The 18,976-nt window shown below is 33.0% G+C and overlaps 3 protein-coding genes across 3 annotated transcripts; all 3 read left to right on the top strand.

The window, feature by feature from the left end:
• Positions 1 to 417: 417 nt before the first annotated feature.
• LOC105132172 (uncharacterized) lies at positions 418 to 3,881 on the top strand. The gene is made up of 3 exons (XM_011035503.1): positions 418 to 1,557; positions 2,718 to 2,838; positions 3,061 to 3,881. Exons 1-3 carry the CDS (start codon positions 802 to 804, stop codon positions 3,639 to 3,641), a joined length of 1,458 nt encoding a protein of 485 aa, XP_011033805.1. The 5' UTR covers positions 418 to 801; the 3' UTR covers positions 3,642 to 3,881.
• Positions 3,882 to 8,889: 5,008 nt separating this feature from the next.
• Positions 8,890 to 12,306, top strand: LOC105132173 (UDP-galactose/UDP-glucose transporter 2-like). The gene is made up of 7 exons (XM_011035504.1): positions 8,890 to 9,339; positions 9,881 to 9,909; positions 9,995 to 10,196; positions 10,395 to 10,637; positions 10,735 to 10,836; positions 11,466 to 11,573; positions 11,812 to 12,306. The coding sequence occupies exons 1-7, from the start codon at positions 9,214 to 9,216 to the stop codon at positions 12,058 to 12,060; spliced, it is 1,059 nt and encodes a 352-aa protein (XP_011033806.1). The 5' UTR covers positions 8,890 to 9,213; the 3' UTR covers positions 12,061 to 12,306.
• A 1,425-nt stretch (positions 12,307 to 13,731) lies between these two features.
• LOC105132174 (uncharacterized) lies at positions 13,732 to 18,975 on the top strand. Its single transcript, XM_011035505.1, has 9 exons — positions 13,732 to 13,893; positions 14,428 to 14,573; positions 14,827 to 14,914; positions 15,020 to 15,662; positions 16,269 to 16,313; positions 17,257 to 17,354; positions 18,024 to 18,149; positions 18,376 to 18,465; positions 18,655 to 18,975. Exons 1-9 carry the CDS (start codon positions 13,834 to 13,836, stop codon positions 18,772 to 18,774), a joined length of 1,416 nt encoding a protein of 471 aa, XP_011033807.1. The 5' UTR covers positions 13,732 to 13,833; the 3' UTR covers positions 18,775 to 18,975.
• The last annotated feature ends 1 nt before the right edge of the window (position 18,976 follows it).

An 18,976-nucleotide genomic window follows, 5' to 3' on the forward strand; every position in this document is an offset into this window, starting at 1 on the left:
TAAAGTCATTGTTAACCAGGACCAAGCTAATACTAAGTATAATAATATTTTTTTATTTTTTTAAAAATATTTTTAATATTAATATATCAAAATAATATGAAAATATTAATTTAAAATAAAAAATTAATTTATTTTAAAAACACCATTAAAACATAAAAACAAAGATGCACAATATAGCTGTGGCGAGTCTCAGTTAGCCTTTTTGATTATGAAAAGCCTAAAAAAAAATAGCTACCGAGACCAAAATTAAAAGGTAATTAAAAGAAGTGATGATCGTACTGATCAATAGACATCATATATAATGCAGTCGTTCGCGAAAAATTACCGTCCAGAAGTTAACGAGGTCTAGGTTATTAAGTACAGCCGTCAATAAAATTCAAAAAATTAATTAAATACACCAACCAAAGCAATAAAATAACCAGTCTTAAGATTCAAAAAAACTACTCTGAACACCATAACAGGAACCATCCAAGCTTCTTCTACCTCTGCAGAAACTGTAACTCCCTTAACTCTTCTCACTCTCTCATTGAGATCTTCACCATTTGGAATTGGAACCTACCTCCCTCTTTCTTTCACTTCACCTGCACTTACTATAAAAACCCCACCCTCTCTATGTGAGTTATTAGCGTCTGCCCTACCAAAAAGCTGCAATCTCATAGAAGGTGAGAGTTTATGCAACCTTTGTAACATTTCCCTCTTTCAATGTCTCTTTCTCTCTTTTAGCAGTCTTTTCACAATCTCTGTCTTCCATCATTTACTTCACAGTTTAAACTTAGCTTAAGCGTTTTTCAACTAATATCAATGGCTTCTTCTTCTTCCTCTATGATAAGCTCTTCTTCTTCTTGTAAACAAATACCCTTTTTGATTGAAAAAAAACCCTTGATGCTCAAAGATTATCTCCTTGATGATCTAAGTTCATGCTCATCCAAAGGCTTCAAGTCATTTCCTCGTAGTCACTGCTGTACAACCGTCCGATTTCTCCTCGAAGTCGACCTCAAAACCAAACAGCAGCGGCACCAGAGGCAGCTTTACAAAAGAAGTAAATCATCAAAAGCAGCGTCTACAACAATATCAGCTCTTCAAAAAGCATCAGTTGCTGTTTTCAACGCCGTTAAACTACTCCCATTTCCCTCCTCCTACTCCACCGTAAAGTCTCCGTCACCGTCAAAAACCAGAAAAGGGCTTTTACCTCGATGTCTTTCACGGAAGCTGTTTAAAAAGAGCTTTTGGAGAAAAACACCTGATCACAATGGTCAATGTAAAGAAAACAATGAGATCAGAGGGTGGAGATTCTTCCATGAGTTCTTGGAGGAACAAGATAGACCGTCTGATCAAATCACCAGCAGAATTTCAACTAGTTCAAGAACCAGCAGCAACAGTAACAGTAACGTTTGGACTCCTGAGAGTGAATCTACTGTTGGCAGTGGTACTTCTACTACGTCAGAGAATTGTGTAAGTGGCGCAAACGACGCCGTTTGTAATAATAAAGATCTAATCAAGGAAGTCAGCGACAGAGTAGGCGTATCAGGCAGCCAGGATTCCATCACAAACAGAGAGGTTGGTTAGAAAGTTTATATTTAATATTTCGCGTGTATAATTGCGTGCTGCTTCCTCTCTCTTGAAATTGGCTGGTATCATTCGTTTTTCTATCTCTAATTAAAAAAATTGACACTTTTTGTTTTTTTTTTTTTTCAAAAAAAAACTTCTATAAGCTCTTTAAAATGGGGTCAGACAATGTAACTTCTCGCAGCATTTTAGTTCCATGCCAGTAATTTGCTCTTGACTGTGTTGAAAATACCAAAAAAAAAATATAAACCTAATTTGTATAAATTGGTCAATGGTAAGGAATGATTAGATGGGGGGATTAGGTGATTGATTAAATATGGGAACTGGGATTTTCTTTTATGGGGGTATTATTGGGAAGTGGGCAGGGTGCCTCTCGGGACTTTGACGGTGGAGTGCTTCGAGGCCTGCGATCCCGCTACGAGTCGCGGGATCCACGGCGGTGAGATGAGATGGAGTATTTAGCTTCGTGGTATATGAAAAACAGTACTTCTTCTTCTTCTTTCATAAAATCGATTTGGTATGGATAGTTTTGGAATTTAGTTATTAGGTGACCCAACTCCTTAAATTGTTCTGTTGGAGTTTTGATGTTTTTTTAAATTTGTTTAATGTTTTTTTTTAATGTTTTTCAAACTGATTTTAATTAAAAATGATTAAAATATTAGATATTCTCTTATAATTTTGACATATTAATTTTAAAAATCTAAAAAAATTATTTTAATAAATACTATTACAAAGCGCCTTCCACTACATTAGCAAAGGTACACGTACCAACTCACCCATTCCTGGGATCTAGGAAGTCTTTAATTTTTGTCTTGTTATAGCAGTATAAGAACTAGGTCACCTAAAAAACAATTCAACTGATCTCTGGGTATCCAGAATTGAGTGCAGTGAAACTCTGCCTAGTCTTATTAGAAAGTATGGGCTTGAGGTTTGTATTATAACGCTGCTTTAAAGAGTCTTTGTCAAATCCAATCCAATCCAGTTATTGAGAGTAAGGGATTGAAATGGGGCATTTGATTTTACCATGAACTGCATTATTATTTATTGTTTTAATGGGGTATGTCCCCAGAACTTCTTTTTCCTTGTTACCTTTTAATTTTGTATTGCAGAGGTGTTATTTTAATGCATTAATAGTCCATCTAATGTAACAGGAGTGGCCAAATGACACGGAGAAGGAGCAATTCAGTCCGGTGTCAATTCTGGATTGTCCATTCCAGGATGATGAAGAAGAGATTAGCTCTCCTTTCCATCGTAGTCCTATCCGCATGGAAGGTATCCATTCGTTTTCTTCAAAGGATTTTGAAATCTATTTATTCTATTCATTTGTGCAGACCACCTGTGGCAGCAGATTCTGTGAGCAAAGATAAAATCGTTCATATTGATTTTGATTTAATAAAATATTATATTTTTGGTGTTTTTCTTCTTCTTTTTTTTTTTGCCTGTTTACCCGGTGGGATTCACTCTTTAACAAGATTTGAATTATGTGATCAACAGGGACTAAACAAAAGCTTATGCAAAAGATCAGAAGGTTAGAGAGCCTCGCTCAACTAGACCCTGTAGACTTGGAAAAACGAATTGCGATGGCAGAGTTGGGGGATGAATCTCTTGAATCCCCAGTGCAACATTGTTCAACGTCTATCAAAAGTGATAATAACGACAATTTCAGTGAAGCGAAAGAAGAAAATGGAACAGAAAAGCATGCACAGGAGCTGCTCAAGCATGTCAAATCAACTATAGCATCACATAGCTTATCATCTAAGCTAGATAGTCTATTGGTAGACTTCTTCACAGAGAAAATTGTGGAAAACAATGCGAGTGGAAGCGTGATCGGGTTATATAAAGAATTTGAGCAGGAGCTAGGAGTAGCACGGGATTGGATTAACGGGCAGCCTACAGAAATGTTTTTGGGGTGGGAGGTGGTGGAGAGCAGGCATGTCTACCTTAAAGATATGGAGAAAAATGGGAAGTGGAAAAACGTGGATCAAGAAAAAGAAGAGGTTGCTTTGAAGTTGGAGGTCGAAGTTTTTAATTCACTGGTAAACGAAGCTTTACTTGATTGTATTCTAGCTAATTAATGTCATTAGTTGACTGCTTAAATTAAATCCATTTATTAATCATTGGATTACCCAAGATTGATTTCCTCATTTTGAAGCAGGGCAATTTAGCTGAAACGACTAATAAAGCCCGCCGTGTTAATTTACGTTCTGTCGGAGGATAAAAATAAAACTTATGAGATTTTGAGATTTGAGGAAATGATACGAGGTTCTTCCTTAAGTTTCCCTCGGGTTCCTGTCTCTTCAATCGTCCTTTACCATGGCTAAACATCTTGAAATGATCTATGTAGTTACTCTCTGACTGAAAATGAGACAGATTTTATTACAAAAACTGAGAATGAAAGAATACGACCAAAAGCAAAAGACCTTGGCAACAAAAAAAATATAAAAAACACTGGTATCCGTCCATTATTTTTCTCCTGAAAATGGCAAAGCTTTAACTCGCTTGTGCTGCATCATTCGAAAACTCCAATTACTTGGTTATAAATCTATAACAAAACGGAACATTGCAATATGCTAATAATACTACAAATTATCATAAGATTGTCTAAAATCAATGTCATTTTTATTCAGGCTAAGCTGAAATTACTTGGAAGTTGTTCGACTTCAAACTGACAGGATCATCTAAGCATTTAGTGATACCCAGCAGTAACTATATAAATCACTTCATAGAAGACTTTTCCAATCCTATTATGCTACTCAAGAAATAGGACGAGGGGGACAATAATCACGAATTTCCCAAGAGCAGTGAATGTCATGCAAGGAATAAGGGTTTGGAATAAACAGAAATTAATGGCAACATGAAAAACCATGCTTCAAAGTTAGATAAGTATTGGTGTTAAAAAAACCGGTCTGAGAAAGAAAGAGAGAGTTTACACCAAGTTAACTATATAAGATATACAACTTAAGATATCGCAATTTACGAGCATCATATGAATTAAAATTTTAAAATTTAAACAAATCGAGCATCAATAAAATACATATCCGCCACCCCTTCTCTCTTAGAAAAAACTCACTGACACCCTCGTATCTCTCTTAAAAAACTTGTTAATCATTTAAATTTAACTTTTAAAATAATTAAAAATCAAACTCGTCCTAGTTTTTAAATTTCATTTGATGATTTTGTGTGAAAATCTATTGTTCTTTTTGCTTTTATCACCGTCATCGCCACTATCCCGACCATTGGATTGATTGAGAATCGAGTTTTATAATTTATTTTAATTTGTTTTTTATAAGGATATTCTTATCTCATGACTCCAGTCGCATATTTCACAGGTTAATTCGAGTTATTTTTTGTGTTTTTTTTTTAATTTCATCATTTAACATTAGATTGATTGAAAATTGACCTTATGATTATTCCTGTATCTTGATCTAAGTCATGGATTTGACAAGTTAATTCAAGTTGACTCGAATAATTTTTTTATTTTTTTAATTGATTTTTTATTTTATCATTCAACTTTAGATTAATTGGAAATTGTGTTTCATAGTTTATTTTAATTTATTTTCTATAAGTTTATCAGAGTCTCATGGCTTGAGTTGTGAATTTGATAGGTTAACTTTAGTAGATATTGTTTGGAGATTTTTTTAGTCAAATCATGTCTTTACTAGTTGGTCATTACCTTTGAATTTGTTAAATCAACAGGGTTATGTTAGGTCAGCCTTCATATAATTTAAATTATTTTTAGCTAAAAAAGACGTTAACAACATTTATATATTAAAAATATTAATAAACCTGAAACATGTTAACAACATTTATATATTTTTTTATATTAAAAATATTAATAAACCTGAAACACAGTAGAAACAAAGATATAGCAATAAACTAAAAGTAAACAAAAAAAAGGCATGCAAGTTAATTAGCTGTTAAGCGATTAGGTTCATTATGAAATGTCAAATTATAATACTTTCACAATCTCATTCCAGTTGGAACTTGAATGTTTATGACTTGATGATGTTAATGGTGCTTGAATAGTAAAGGCTCTCGCATTCGTTACTTCGAGGCCTGGCCTTTTTATTGACAACCATTGGCGATGATGGTTTGCCTTCTAATTTAATTGCAACATTAATGCAAATATCCAAATATCAATAACTTTTCACCATTGCGATTAAACTTGAATTGATAGTTAGAGATAAGAGAGTAGGTGCTAGATTATGTGGGTTGACATTGTTTGTTCAAATGATATTTTCTTTTATAAACATTTTTTAATATTGACTCGGTAAGGCTTGAATTGAGTTTAATCTAATCATGTGGATTATTAAAAATCCAACAAAGCCAACCTGATCAATGTATGTAATTTAATTAAAAAACCTAATCTTGTGGTTCTGGGTCCTAAATAATTTCTTGAATCAACCTGTTGTGCTTTGTAAAAACTAAAAAAAAAAAAAATAAGGCCAAGCTTACATCTATTAACACACAAACAAGATCTTTAATTTGATTCAATTCGGCTCAAGTCAGAGTTGATGATAGATTTAGATTTTTTTTATTAACATGGATATACGGGTCAATTTATGCGCACCTCATCTAATTTTATGAGTTCTGAAGTTAACGACCATATAAATCTCTAGTAATTATCATATTAGCAATCACATGACTCAAACTTGAGACTACAGAGAGAATAAACTCCTTGATTCTAAACTTTTAATACTCAAACACTTACTAAATGGTTAGATTTGGATTTTTAACATGGAGAATGGGTATACAATAAAAGACTCGTCCCCAGTTAGCAATGTAAAATCCTGTGATTTATTTCGTGTTTGTAAATTAATAACTTATCGAAGACACACCTAATGCCTTAAAATTGTGTGTTATAAAGGTCAAAAACTAGTTTATAGGGTGACACTATGTTTGTGATTGATAACACAAAAAAGATATTGAGGTGAGAATAAATTATTTGATATGAATAAATTATTTAATATTATTATTATATTTATTTTAATAGATTATTCTTAAAATATTTTGACATGATTTTTTTTTTATTATGATCCCAAGTTCAAAAGTAAATTATTGAAGTTGCCTCCACGAGATCCAATCAACTTAGAGGGTCTGAATGCAATCTAGATAACTACTAAAATATGTGGTTTGATCTTAAAAAATAATTATTATAGATGATATTTAAAAAAAAATATTGAGATGACAACATATTAAATTGACCAGGAGTTCATGACTTGACTTGTCAAATTCATGATTCGAGTAGTGGGCTCCATTGAGTTTAAGAATTTTTTCTAAAAAAAAACTAATTTTTACTTAATTATACGATAACAAAAATAAAAACTTGTAAAATCAAGTATAAATAAAATATTCAAATACTTGTTTGAGATTGTGATAATCTTATTGAAAGTAAACAAAAATAATTTTTGAGATAAATTCTAAATTAAGCAATTATGATGAAATTAGGTTTGTAGAGATTAAGGTTTTGAGTAGTTATATAAGAATCTACCCCAAACAAATTATGTGAATGATCTAACAAATGTTTTCATGGATCAAAGAAACAAGTTTTGATGCAATAAGGGTTTGGTTACACAAAAATATCATAGTTTGCTAAAAAAAAATCATAACATAAGACCAGACCATTCGATCAGACTCTAAATTGGTCAAATGATTCTATAGACGACCTCTCTATAAAAATAACTTTGTCATTTATTGAACTATTGAATTTCTTGATATTAAGCTTAAAAGATTTTGTTTGAGTCAACTTTGTTTTTTTTTCTTATTTTTTTCTGGTTATTTAGGATTTTATGTTATTTTATTTTCTAGTCTAGGTAAATTTCTCTAACCTATAAAATATATTGTAAACCTCTTTTAGAGATAGACTTTGTCAAATTAATATTTTTAGAAATAAAATAAAGCTTTAGGGTTTTTGTAAATTAAACCTATTTTAGTCCATTTGCTATCCGCTTATTGCTATTTTCTTATGCCTTTTCTAGCATTAAAATATCAAAAGATAAAATTAAAAAAAATAAAAAAAATAAAAAAAAAGCTATTTTTTTTATTTTTCAAATGAACAATGGAAAAGGTGCATACACTCAAGTTTTTTAAAGTAATACAAGATTATTTCTGCGTGTTGCGCTATGAGTATAATATTTCCTAACATAAAATGAAATTATTCAAATGTCATTAACATTTTCAAATATTGACACAAAAATATATTAAATGATATTTTTTTTAAATATTAAGATAATGACATATGTAATCGACCTGGATTAACTTATCAGGTTCGCGACTTGGTTTATGAGATCATAATGACCATACAAAAAGTAAATTAATTTTTTTCTTATAAAAGTCAATTTCTAATCAATCCAATGTTGAAGGATATATATATATATATATATATATTAAAAAAGAGATAAAAAAAACTATTTGAGTTATCAGATTGAGATAATCCTGTAGAAAAATAAAAAAAATTATGAAATCTAATTTTTAACCAATCCAATGTTAATGGATGGAATAAAAAAATTAATTAAAAAAACAAAAAATCAATACAAGTCAACTTAGGCTAACTTGTTAAATCCATAACTTAGATAATGAGACTAATATGACTTCATAAAATGCAAATAAAAAAATTACAAAACTTTATTTTAAACATAATCAATATTGAAGGTTGAGATTAAGGAAAAAACTAAATCTATAAGACCTAGACAACTTTACAAAAAAAATTATAAAAAATATGAAGGTTAATTTACAAATTACTAGATATTAAAGGATAAAATCAAGAAAAAAAACAAAAACAAAAATGTCTAAGTTGTTAAAGGGTGGAATTAAAAAAAATTCAATGAAAAAATAACATAAAAAAACTAAGTGAAGCTGACTTAACCTACCAAACTCGTAACCGAATCATGAGGTATAAATAACTTTATAGAAAACAAATAGAAAAAATAATAATGAATTTCAATTTCTAACTAACCTAATATTAAATTATAGAATCATTAAAAAAAATACATTTAAAAGATAACTAAAATTAATTAGAATTAACTTGTTAAACTTGTGATTTGAATAATAAAATCAAAATAAATTTATAAAAAATAAATAAAAAATATAAATCCTTACTTTTAAGAAATTTAATATTAAAAATTGAAATTAAACAGAAAATCTAGCATGTAACCTAATAAAAATAATTGCAAATCGTATTTTTAAAATAATATAATATTAAATAATAAAATTAAAAAAAAATTAAATTAAAAAAATGGGTTGCTGATAAAAAAACCTAAAAAGAAAACCTAAATAATCTTATATTAACAGGAGATTCGTGTACATTCTCTAGAGTAATAAGAAAATCTCCCTTCCTCTCTCTCTCTCTCTCTCTCTCTGTTTCCTAGCTAGTTCCCTCCCTCTTAGTCTCTTTTTTCTCAACTTTCAACCCCCAAACCCAAAATTAACCAACTCTCTCTCAGGTTAGACAGTTTCCAAGACTTCGAGCTCTTTTTGATACTTTACTTCCTCAAATCAACAAACAAAAACCAATTCCCTTTTTATTTTCTTTTGTGAATTACACTCGCACATATATACCATGCACCGTTAACACAAGCAAGCAATCTGTTGAAAGATACAGACACCCTTCTGTACTTTTTTTTTGGGTTTGCAGTGTTGAACTGATAAATGAAGGGAGAGGATCAAGCGAGGTATTTGTTCGGGATTTCTTTATCTGACCGGCCTAAATGGCAACAGTTTCTTATTTGCTCTTCCGGGTTCTTCTTTGGTTATCTCATTAATGGCATCTGCGAGGTTTGTTTCTAAGTTTTATACTGTTTATCATCTTGGGATTTTTTTAATGAAGTGCGGACATGTTGTTTGTTTCTTGTTTGACTTTGATGGCCAATTCTTGTTCTTGTTTTTCTTTCTTTTTTTTCTGGTGTAATTGGTTAAATTTCCATGTCTTGAGCGTTTAATATCCACATGCATCTAATGTTTTTGTTATACTCTGTTTGATTGCTGAGAAGGAAACTGATGCAACGCAAAGTTTTATTATTTTTTTTTTTATTTTGGGCATAATTGATGGCAAAGTCTCGCAATTTTTGTTTTCTCTTAAATTTTTGTTTCTTAAGTCTAACGAGTCAATTTTCTTCCTTTGGTCATTATTTTGTTAAAAAATAATGTTTTCTTTGGGTGTTCCTTATATAGTCTTTTATTTGTTTTGACCTTAAAATTATGAAAAATGGCATACCAGTATATCGGTAAATTTTTTGTTGGTTTTTGTTTGATTCTCATTGCTTGGAGCTTTTGATCTTATCATCGACATATCACATTTTCAATTGGCTAATTGCAGGAATATGTGTATAATCGGCTCCAATTCAGGTACATAACTATTGTTAGTATTTCTATATTAATTATGTTATGCAGTAATTTTTATGCATATTTGTTTTTTCTTTTGGATTTTCAGCTATGGTTGGTATTTCACATTTGTACAAGGATTTGTGTACTTGGTGCTTATATACTTGCAGGGTTTCACCCCCAAGCAAATGGTGAACCCATGGAAAACTTATTGGAAACTCTCTGCAGTTCTTATGGGTTCTCATGGGTTAACTAAGGGGTCCCTGGCCTTTCTTAACTATCCAGCTCAAATCATGTTCAAATCCACCAAGGTAAACTTAGTTCTTATCTAACTCTTGTCCTATTAAGTTGGATGTGACAGGTCTGGTTTTTTTTAAGATCTCTTGTACATGTGGAAGTAATTTAATTGATTGAACTTTTGTTGCTTGTATTTGAACACGATGAAATTTAAGATGGATCTTGTCCCTTTCTTCTCTAATACGAAAGTTTTGTTGATTTCGAGAATCTAGGTACTGCCAGTCATGTTAATGGGAGCCTTCATTCCAGGATTGAGAAGAAAATATCCAGTTCACGAATACATATCTGCTCTGCTTCTGGTTATTGGTCTGATCCTTTTCACCTTGGCAGATGCTCAAACATCTCCAAATTTTAGTATAATTGGTGTGCTGATGATTTCTGGTGCTTTAATTATGGATTCTTTGATGGGTAATTTGCAAGAAGCAATTTTTACTATGAATCCTGACACCACGCAGGTGATGACCCCCCCCCCCCCTCCCCGATACATGAACACAAAATTGTTTTGGCAAAAAATTGTGCATCATCAGGCCTTTCTTTTTATGTACTTGACAGATCGAGGTGCTGTTCTGCTCGACAGTAGTTGGATTGCCTTTCTTGCTTCCACCAATGATCCTGACTGGAGAGCTGTTTAAGGCTTGGAAATCTTGTGCTCAAGTAAAGAACTAAACACGTATAAATATTTGTAGATTCGCATGCTATATAAATTGATTTGAAAAGAAATCCATGTTGTACGTGTGGGACTTCAATGAAATTGGTTGGAGTCAAGTTACACATAACGTGGCTGCTATGCACAACCAAAAAAGGTTCCTTGGAGAAATCAATGAATGATATGGTGGTTGAAAGTCCACATCATTAGTGTATTAATTATTTAGTGATTCATACAATCCATTGACTTAGTCAGGCCTCTAGCGGGGATATTTTCCAACAAACTTCTCTGTTGGTTACAGCATGCTTAAAGAAATAGGAATTCTGTACTAAAGTAATGCAAAAGGGAGAGCTAAATGCTTATTGGATTGACATATAAAGAATACATGTTACCAAGAGTTTCTGTTTGGGTCAAGGGTTCATGGATTCTTTTTTATGATTGAATATGGAAACAGATCAAGTTTTTTGGTACTGCATTTACTTATTCTCCTGGTTTTACCTATGTAAAATAATAATCAACTTTCAGACATCCAGGTTGTCGCTGCCTTGCATTTCCAAAATTATTCAATGTCAGCATTGCTGCATTTTTTGTTTCTATTGCCAAGTTCCTTTGATCATTACTTCTTTATGTATTGCAGCATCCTTATGTGTATGGAGTGCTAGTATTTGAAGCCATGGCCACATTCGTTGGCCAAATTTCTGTTCTGTCCCTCATTGCCATTTTTGGCGCTGCTGCCACTGCCATGGTATGTCCATTGTCTCACCCTCTCTGAATTGCTGTAAATTCTGCACTTTATCCCCCCACTTTGATAGTTGACGTTGTCTTGCGTTGGAATACCCAGCTTGGAAGCCTAATGAGCCATTGAACTGCTTGATGAATGGGATGTAAAATGAGCTCATCGGAAATATTTCCACCACCTTATTTTAGGATATGCTTCACATGCTGTATCTGACTTGTGGGTTCTGATTTGTACTGGCATGCAGATAACAACTGCTAGAAAGGCAGTTACCTTGTTGCTGTCATACATGATATTCACAAAGCCATTAACTGAGCAGCATGGGACAGGGCTGCTACTTCTGGCCATGGGAATCATATTGAAGATGGTTCCTGTAGATTACAAACCCCCCACTAGGAGTGCAGATAGACATGGGAAGTCCCATTTCAAAGAAGAAATAAGCCTGGGAGATAGTAGGAAAGCTGAAGGTGCCGAAGAAAAACGGCCCTTAGTGTGAGGACAAAGGTCATATAGATTTAATTTTCCATTGTAATTTTTTCCCGTTTCTCATTACATCCAGGGGGAGGGCATAGATGACAGGAATAACAAAAAGTATATCAGGGAAGAAGAGAAAAGAGTGGAAACGTTAGCCACTTGTGATGTAAATCTCATCGGTGAAACTGAATCACCTTTTGATGTTTTGGAATGGAATGGAATTGAATTAAATTTATTGATTGAAATACAAGAGCAGCATTTTCTTTCTTCTTCTTGTGCTTGGATACTGGCTCGATCTGGCATGCACCCACCTTTGCGTAGTTTGGTGTTTTATACAGAAATATATGGTGATTAAAGGGCGGGTCGCGTCCAAACGTGAACATGTCATCAAAACCATCGTTTATCCTATATTAACTCCGATGCTATATACTGGGCAACTTGCTCCGCAGAATTTCCATTATAGAGACATGAAAGTGACCCATCGCTTGCCCCAAGGGACAGGATCCCATCCTACCAGCCTGGCTCCAGTCCCTCATTTTTGTTATCTTCCTGCTCCGCACTAATTATGCATCAAGTTATTATATAGTATTAGTGATATGTTAACATGAACTATTGGTATACTTGTTTTCGGTTTCTCTGCCATTGAATTTATTTTTTCATTAATGTATTGAAATCCCTAATGAGCCCTAACCAGGTCTCTTTACCCATGGCTCCTCTATAATATTCGCTATAGGGTTACTTATATTCATACAAATCAATGCGTCTCAAAAAAGGAGAAGAAGTCTTTGCATTAAGAATCTCTTAAAAATAAATAAATAAATGAATAAAATCTTAAATATTAAGAGGGATGATTTATTCTCACTCCATGTTCTGTTATTCCCGCTCCATGGTCAGTTTTTTTATTACTTAGATAAACCGAAATACCATAATTATATATATATATATATTTACAAATTATGATATTAAATGTTGGTTTTATATTTACATCCAGAAAATATAACAAAAGTAAAGATTCTTTGTTTTTGTGTCTAGGATAATTAAATTTTATCTTCCTTTTTGTATATAGGATAATCAAAATTTACCCTTTTTTTTATCATCACTTATCAACAACTTTAATTTCTTGGTCTAATATAGCCATAAAAAAGTTATCATGAACCGTTTGATGGCATTTATAAGAATTTTGTTTTTGTGCACAAATCTACCTCCAAAATGGAATAATGTACTAATAATATTATTAAAGTTTATTTAAGACTATGATAGAAGTTGTTTTTTAAAGTGTTTTTTCTTGTAAATATATTAAAATAATATATTTTTTATTTTTTAATATTTAATTTTTATATTAGTATATTAAAAAAGATGTAAAAATACTAAAAATTAAAAGATCTTATAACACGGTTAAATAAGAATATACAAATAGGAAGTCTTTTTATAATTAAATGAGAGTCCCATTTTCCCATAATGTATGGGCTTGAAGCCCATTGAGACAAGCTTATAACAAATCTTACAAATTCGGCTTATCTAGTCCAAGCAATTGAGTTCGCGCAGAAACTGTAGTGGTGGAGCCCAAGGAAGCACCCACGAGTCTGCAATATCCAACGGCACCAATTGAAAGTTAGTTCCCCACGTCATCGGACGGTCATAATCACCCATTTTCTAAGTAATTAATCCCCGGTTGTGGAACAGATAGCATCTTCACCCTCATTAACCAAAAAAAAAAATAAAGAAATTCAAAAGCGAGAAAAACCCTATTTTTGCTCTGTCTCTCCTTGCGGCTTTTCAAGAAAAGAAAAAAATCATGAAAGGAGCGAAACGATTTGCAGTTTCAGACTCACTCCCTGATTCCAATGACACGGCAGTGAGTTTCTTCAGAAAACGCTAATTTGATTCTACTCAATTTTCTTGTTTAACTGATAAACAATATGCTTATTTGTGCTCTTAGAATATAAGATTTCGTAGTTGTGTTTTGGTTTTTTCGCAATCAAGTTTGAATTTTGAATCGTGGGCTGCTGCTTAAATTGGGATTTGAATTTACTTTTGAGTGTTTGAGGAGTTTAGTGCTTTGATTGCTTTTGCTTTTTGGGATAATGAAGTGAGATTACGGGTAAAAGTTTAGTTTTTTTTTGCTAGATGGTCTATATATTTTATGTTAATGCATTTTAAGGAGCTTTAGTGAGGTTCTTGGTTGCATTTTTATTCATGCCTTTGAATTTTTTTTATTTGGAGCTCTGTCTAGGCAAAAGCAAAACTATGATGTCACTACTTTTTAGTTATTCTTACTTGTTTGCTTCTGTATTTTTCACGAAAAGAACATTCTATTTTACGTCTTTTTGATTTTGAGCTTTGATCATATTTTGGAGGCTGATTATGCGAAATCAACTTATGGTTGCAGTTGCGGAATAAAAGAATAATGGCAGGATTGCTATTTGATGTTCATAGACCCGAACCATCTCAGCAACAATTGACTCCGCCGTTGGATGTGAAACGGGCTGAGTCATCACAGCATCACGTGAGAGCTCTCAATAATCAATTTGCCAGGTCCATTTCTTTCCTGTATTTGAACAACTTGACATCTTCGTTTATCATCCGGTCAACTTAGTTTCTGCTTTTATGATTCATTTGGATGAAGATGATGGGTTCTCTTGTTTGTCTACTTTTTTCCCTCATATTATCAAATTCAATGTACAAGTTCTTTGAATAATGAGAAACATTTACCGCATGATGAAGATACATATTTGTTGTCCTTGATCTTATAAACTTAATTTTTGGGGCTTCTTTTATTTTGGAATAGTTGGGTTCAAACGCAACTGAAGAACCATCCCGATGAACTTTGGGAAGATGGGATTCAAGACTACCTTGCTCATGCTTCAAACATCATGGTAAAACTTAATCTCTTTTAGCATACATTAAAGGGCACATGCATGCATTCTTGTATTTAATGTAAAATCTATTTATAAAAACTTTAATCTTCTCTCTTATTGCAGGAGAAGTTTAGTGATGTTGTCAACTGGCTTAAAGCAAATTCTGCAAAAGGAGAATCTGTTGCTGACTCTCTTACAACTGAAAAGAAATTAGTGCCTGAAATAAAGAATAATGAGAGCAAATTACTTCAAGAAAAAACTGGTTGTGCTCTACCAAGTACAAGCGCAAGCTTTACAAGTTCCTGGAGCTCTGGTGTGTTTTCTGCCAACCAAAGTTCTGGAGGAGTATCATCTAGGAGCCAATGCTCTAGTTTATTCTCCAACGGTGAAAGCTCTGCTACATTCTCGAACAATCTAGGTTCTGGTTTGTTCTCAAACAACCAAAGCTCTGGATTCTTCTCAAACAGTCAAACTTTTGGACTCTACTCCAACAATCAAAGCTCTGGAGCATTATCCAGTGGCCAAAGTTGTGGAGCGCTCTCCAACAGTCAAACACCTTTCTCCATTAATCAAAGCACTGGAGCAGTCTCCAACAGCCAAAGTTTAGGAGCACTCTCCAACAGTCAAACACCTTTCTCCATTAATCAAAGCACTGGAGCATTCTCTAACAGTCAAACACCTTTCTCCTTTAATCAAAGCTCTGCAGCATTCTCTGAAAGCCAAAGTTTAGGAGTGCTCTCCAACAGTCAAACACCTTTCTCATTTGGTAGGTATTGCACTGCCATACTTGAAAGCTACACTGGTTAACCAGAAGTATTCAGTTGCCAAGATGACTTATGTGCCAGAGAAAAAGGACAAATATATATGTGATAATGGAAATGTGCACTAGGCTCAAGTAGGAAGCTATAAATGTGTCTGGGTTCTGGTTGAATCATCTAGATGAAGATATTATAGGTTTGTCTTGTAATATCCGTAATATTGTGCAATGGACTACGAAAGGTATTCCCAGAAGGTCCACCAGCCCTTGCTACATGCACCGTAGTGTCTCATGGTGTGGCAATTTAAGTCAGAAACTATAATTACAAAATCATTTGATGAAGACATGTTCAGTTTCTTCTTTTACATTTTTTTTTCAGCACAAGTCACTGAGAGTTGGCCATCTACAACTAGAGAGTACCCAAGATGAGATATGATGCTAATAAACTCCCAGTAGAATAGTTTAGATAATAAAATAAGAAGATGCAGATATGACACTATGACACTTCATTATTTGTTATTCTGTGATTTTTTATACAGATTTTATAGTCGCATGTGTTGCTTTTGTAAAAGTGACACAAAATCTGACTTTCTTTTTTCTTATTTTCTATTTTAGGAGGTCAAAGCTCCATCCCCACAACCCATAACACTGCAGATGATGGTGAGAGAGAGAATTAGTTTTGTTTCCTTTTTGTTGTTTGAGATTCTCTTAAGCTATTACTTTAAATTAAACCTGCAATGCATTTTATGATTCTCTTTCTTTTTCATGTATGTTTACTCCAGTTGATGATGTTATGTGCAAAAGTGTGAACTGCACTTCTTTTCTTTATCACATGCTGGTAGTTGAAATTTGGTTTCAAGTCCTCAAAATGTTGGTAGGGTTGTGATATCAAAACCCTATATCTGAAAAGGGAATTCCGTGTTGTTAGTTCCCGTTTGGATAATTGGATTAGAGACTTATTCCATAGCAAGCCTGACACTTTTCAACATATAAAGGAACATGCTTTAATTGTAAAATTCAAGTTGATCTGGGGGTTAAGTATATGGTCACCACGCCCATGTTTCTCTACTTTTGAGACCATGGAACTACCACTCTTTATAGATTAGATTTTCACTTAGAACTTGGTTTGAAAAAATTGGAGGATGGTTGAGTGTAATATAGGTATCTCTTTTCACTGCATTTCTGGATATTTTTGTGTTTACTTTTCATTTGCAGTAGAAGTAGGCCAAATGATTGTTGTTGTTTACTGGAAATGAAAATATTGATCATTAGACATCTATTAATTCCTTGGATTTGATCTGTTGTGTTATATATATGAAGTTTTAATTTCTTTATCCTGGTTAGTCTATCAACTGTAGGATCTCTGTTCTGTGAAATATGTGCTTTCATAATGTCTGTCTGATTTGCTGGTTCTAGCACTGATCCCATTTTGAAGCTGGATTCGTACAAATTGTTTGCATGTTTATTAACACTTTGAAATCTTCAATGGTAGACATTCTTTGTATAATTTTGAGAAATATTTCCTTGAAGCCTGGAGTTCTCAGCCAGCTCTTGTGTGTATTTGTGTTATACGTAGATATTAAACAGCCATTTCTTTTTCCAGAAAATGAATTACAGCAACCTGGCAGTCCATCTGTGAAGAAGTCTGTAGAGAAGGGTATTGTGACAGTCCATGAAGTCAAGTGCAAGCTCTATGTGAAGGTAATTGACATTTCATACTGTACTCATTGAGAAGTTTATGTTTTTGGGATTAAGTTATGCAATGTATCAAGTTTTTAATGGTAGAAGAAAGGTGTCTTTTACTCGTGCATTCCAGCAAATTTAACTTTCTCCCATTTTTTGTTTTCACAAAATTAGTTAGTTTGGTACTTAATATATCTATCAAATGCTACGTCTGTTGACATCTTAAAATTCACATGATTGATTTTTTAAGTGGAAATCAATTTCATATTCCATGCAATTTTAAGATCCGGTATTAGAAATTAAACAGTACAAGTGACAAAGAGATTAGGCATAATTGTTAAATAAGCCTTGAATCAAACTCTGTTAGTGGTTTCAATTATAGAGTGAGGTGACAAGTGGTGCTTCTATTCTCCCATAACCAGAATATCCACGATTCTAGGTATAGCAGTTGTTAATACATATTTCTTGGTATAATTGAGTTTGACATTTCTGAATTAAATCATATGATTCTCTGACAGCTCATAGTATTCTAAGACACATTTTTAATCTTCGTTATGTTCATAATTGATCTGCTGGTTGAATTGAGATGATCTGTATGCCATTCAAGTCTTGACTTGTATCTCCTGCTTGTTCTGTCATCCTTGTGGTTAAATAATTTCTTTGGTTTTTTCCTCGTGCTATGTTCAGTCAAGTGATCCAGCAGTTACAGACACGTGGAAAGATAAAGGCACAGGGCAGCTTTCCATCAAATGCATAGAGGGGATAAGCAAGGGCGCAAGAGAATCTAAACCAACAATTGTTGTTCGAAATGATGTATGTTCCATTATGGACTTATTTTGGTTTCTGAAATCTTTATTAACCCTTATCATGGTTTCAGTGATTGATTGGTTTCCTCTCCTTATCCAATTTCTTTTGTTTGCACATTTAGGCATTTTATTTTCTTTTGATAGATTCTGCATAGTGCCTAGTTCAACTTCAGATTATTACTTTAAGGACTTCTATAAACTCTTTTTTGGACTTACTGTTTTGCTGATGGCAGGTGGGAAAAGTGTTACTAAATGCTTTGCTCTATCCAGGAATCAAGACAAATCCACAGAAGAATTCCCTTGTTGCAATATTTCATACTGCGGTAATGCATTTTAGTTCTTATTTCTACACTTTTATGAGCATATAAACTTTTGTCTGGTTTATCTATAACATGTAAATCACATATCCAAGGGAACACTTAGAAGGCTGCTGTGACGGTTTATATTAATCATAATATTTAATGTATTATCTCTTCCATGGAACTTATAGCCGGTGATTTGTCTTGTTGCAGGGTGATGACAGTGGCAATAATGATATTGTTGTGGCACGCACTTTTTTACTAAGGATGAAAACAGAGGAGGATCGGAATAAGTTAGCAACAGCAATCCAAGAATATGCTCCCACATCATGAAAGTAACAATAGGAACATGATTCTTAAAAATTTTGCAGCAATTGGCTTGTTAGGAACCGAGTGAGCTTGTTTGGGGCAAAAAAAATAAATAACTGGGGTCAATTTTTGGAACACGGAGCCCCATGAAATCAAATGTGTTTCAACCACTTGTATTATATTATTAGGAGGAAAACGTATGCTCAGTTTTATTTTAATCGTAAAT

Source organism: Populus euphratica, unplaced genomic scaffold (assembly GCF_000495115.2).
Source record: "Populus euphratica unplaced genomic scaffold, PopEup_1.0 scaffold39.1, whole genome shotgun sequence".
In the NCBI taxonomy this organism is placed as follows: domain Eukaryota; kingdom Viridiplantae; phylum Streptophyta; class Magnoliopsida; order Malpighiales; family Salicaceae; genus Populus; species Populus euphratica.

Coding starts and splice junctions, on each gene's coding strand:
- LOC105132172 (XM_011035503.1), top strand. CDS start 802: ATGGCTTCTTCTTCTTCCTCTATGATAAGCTCTTCTTCTTCTTGTAAA. Junction 1,558..2,717: donor ATTCCATCACAAACAGAGAG/GTTGGTTAGAAA, acceptor CTAATGTAACAG/GAGTGGCCAAATGACACGGA. Junction 2,839..3,060: donor TAGTCCTATCCGCATGGAAG/GTATCCATTCGT, acceptor TGTGATCAACAG/GGACTAAACAAAAGCTTATG.
- LOC105132174 (XM_011035505.1), top strand. CDS start 13,834: ATGAAAGGAGCGAAACGATTTGCAGTTTCAGACTCACTCCCTGATTCC. Junction 15,663..16,268: donor TCAAACACCTTTCTCATTTG/GTAGGTATTGCA, acceptor TTTCTATTTTAG/GAGGTCAAAGCTCCATCCCC. Junction 16,314..17,256: donor CCATAACACTGCAGATGATG/GTGAGAGAGAGA, acceptor TTCTTTTTCCAG/AAAATGAATTACAGCAACCT.
- LOC105132173 (XM_011035504.1), top strand. CDS start 9,214: ATGAAGGGAGAGGATCAAGCGAGGTATTTGTTCGGGATTTCTTTATCT. Junction 9,910..9,994: donor TATAATCGGCTCCAATTCAG/GTACATAACTAT, acceptor TTGGATTTTCAG/CTATGGTTGGTATTTCACAT. Junction 10,197..10,394: donor TCATGTTCAAATCCACCAAG/GTAAACTTAGTT, acceptor TCGAGAATCTAG/GTACTGCCAGTCATGTTAAT.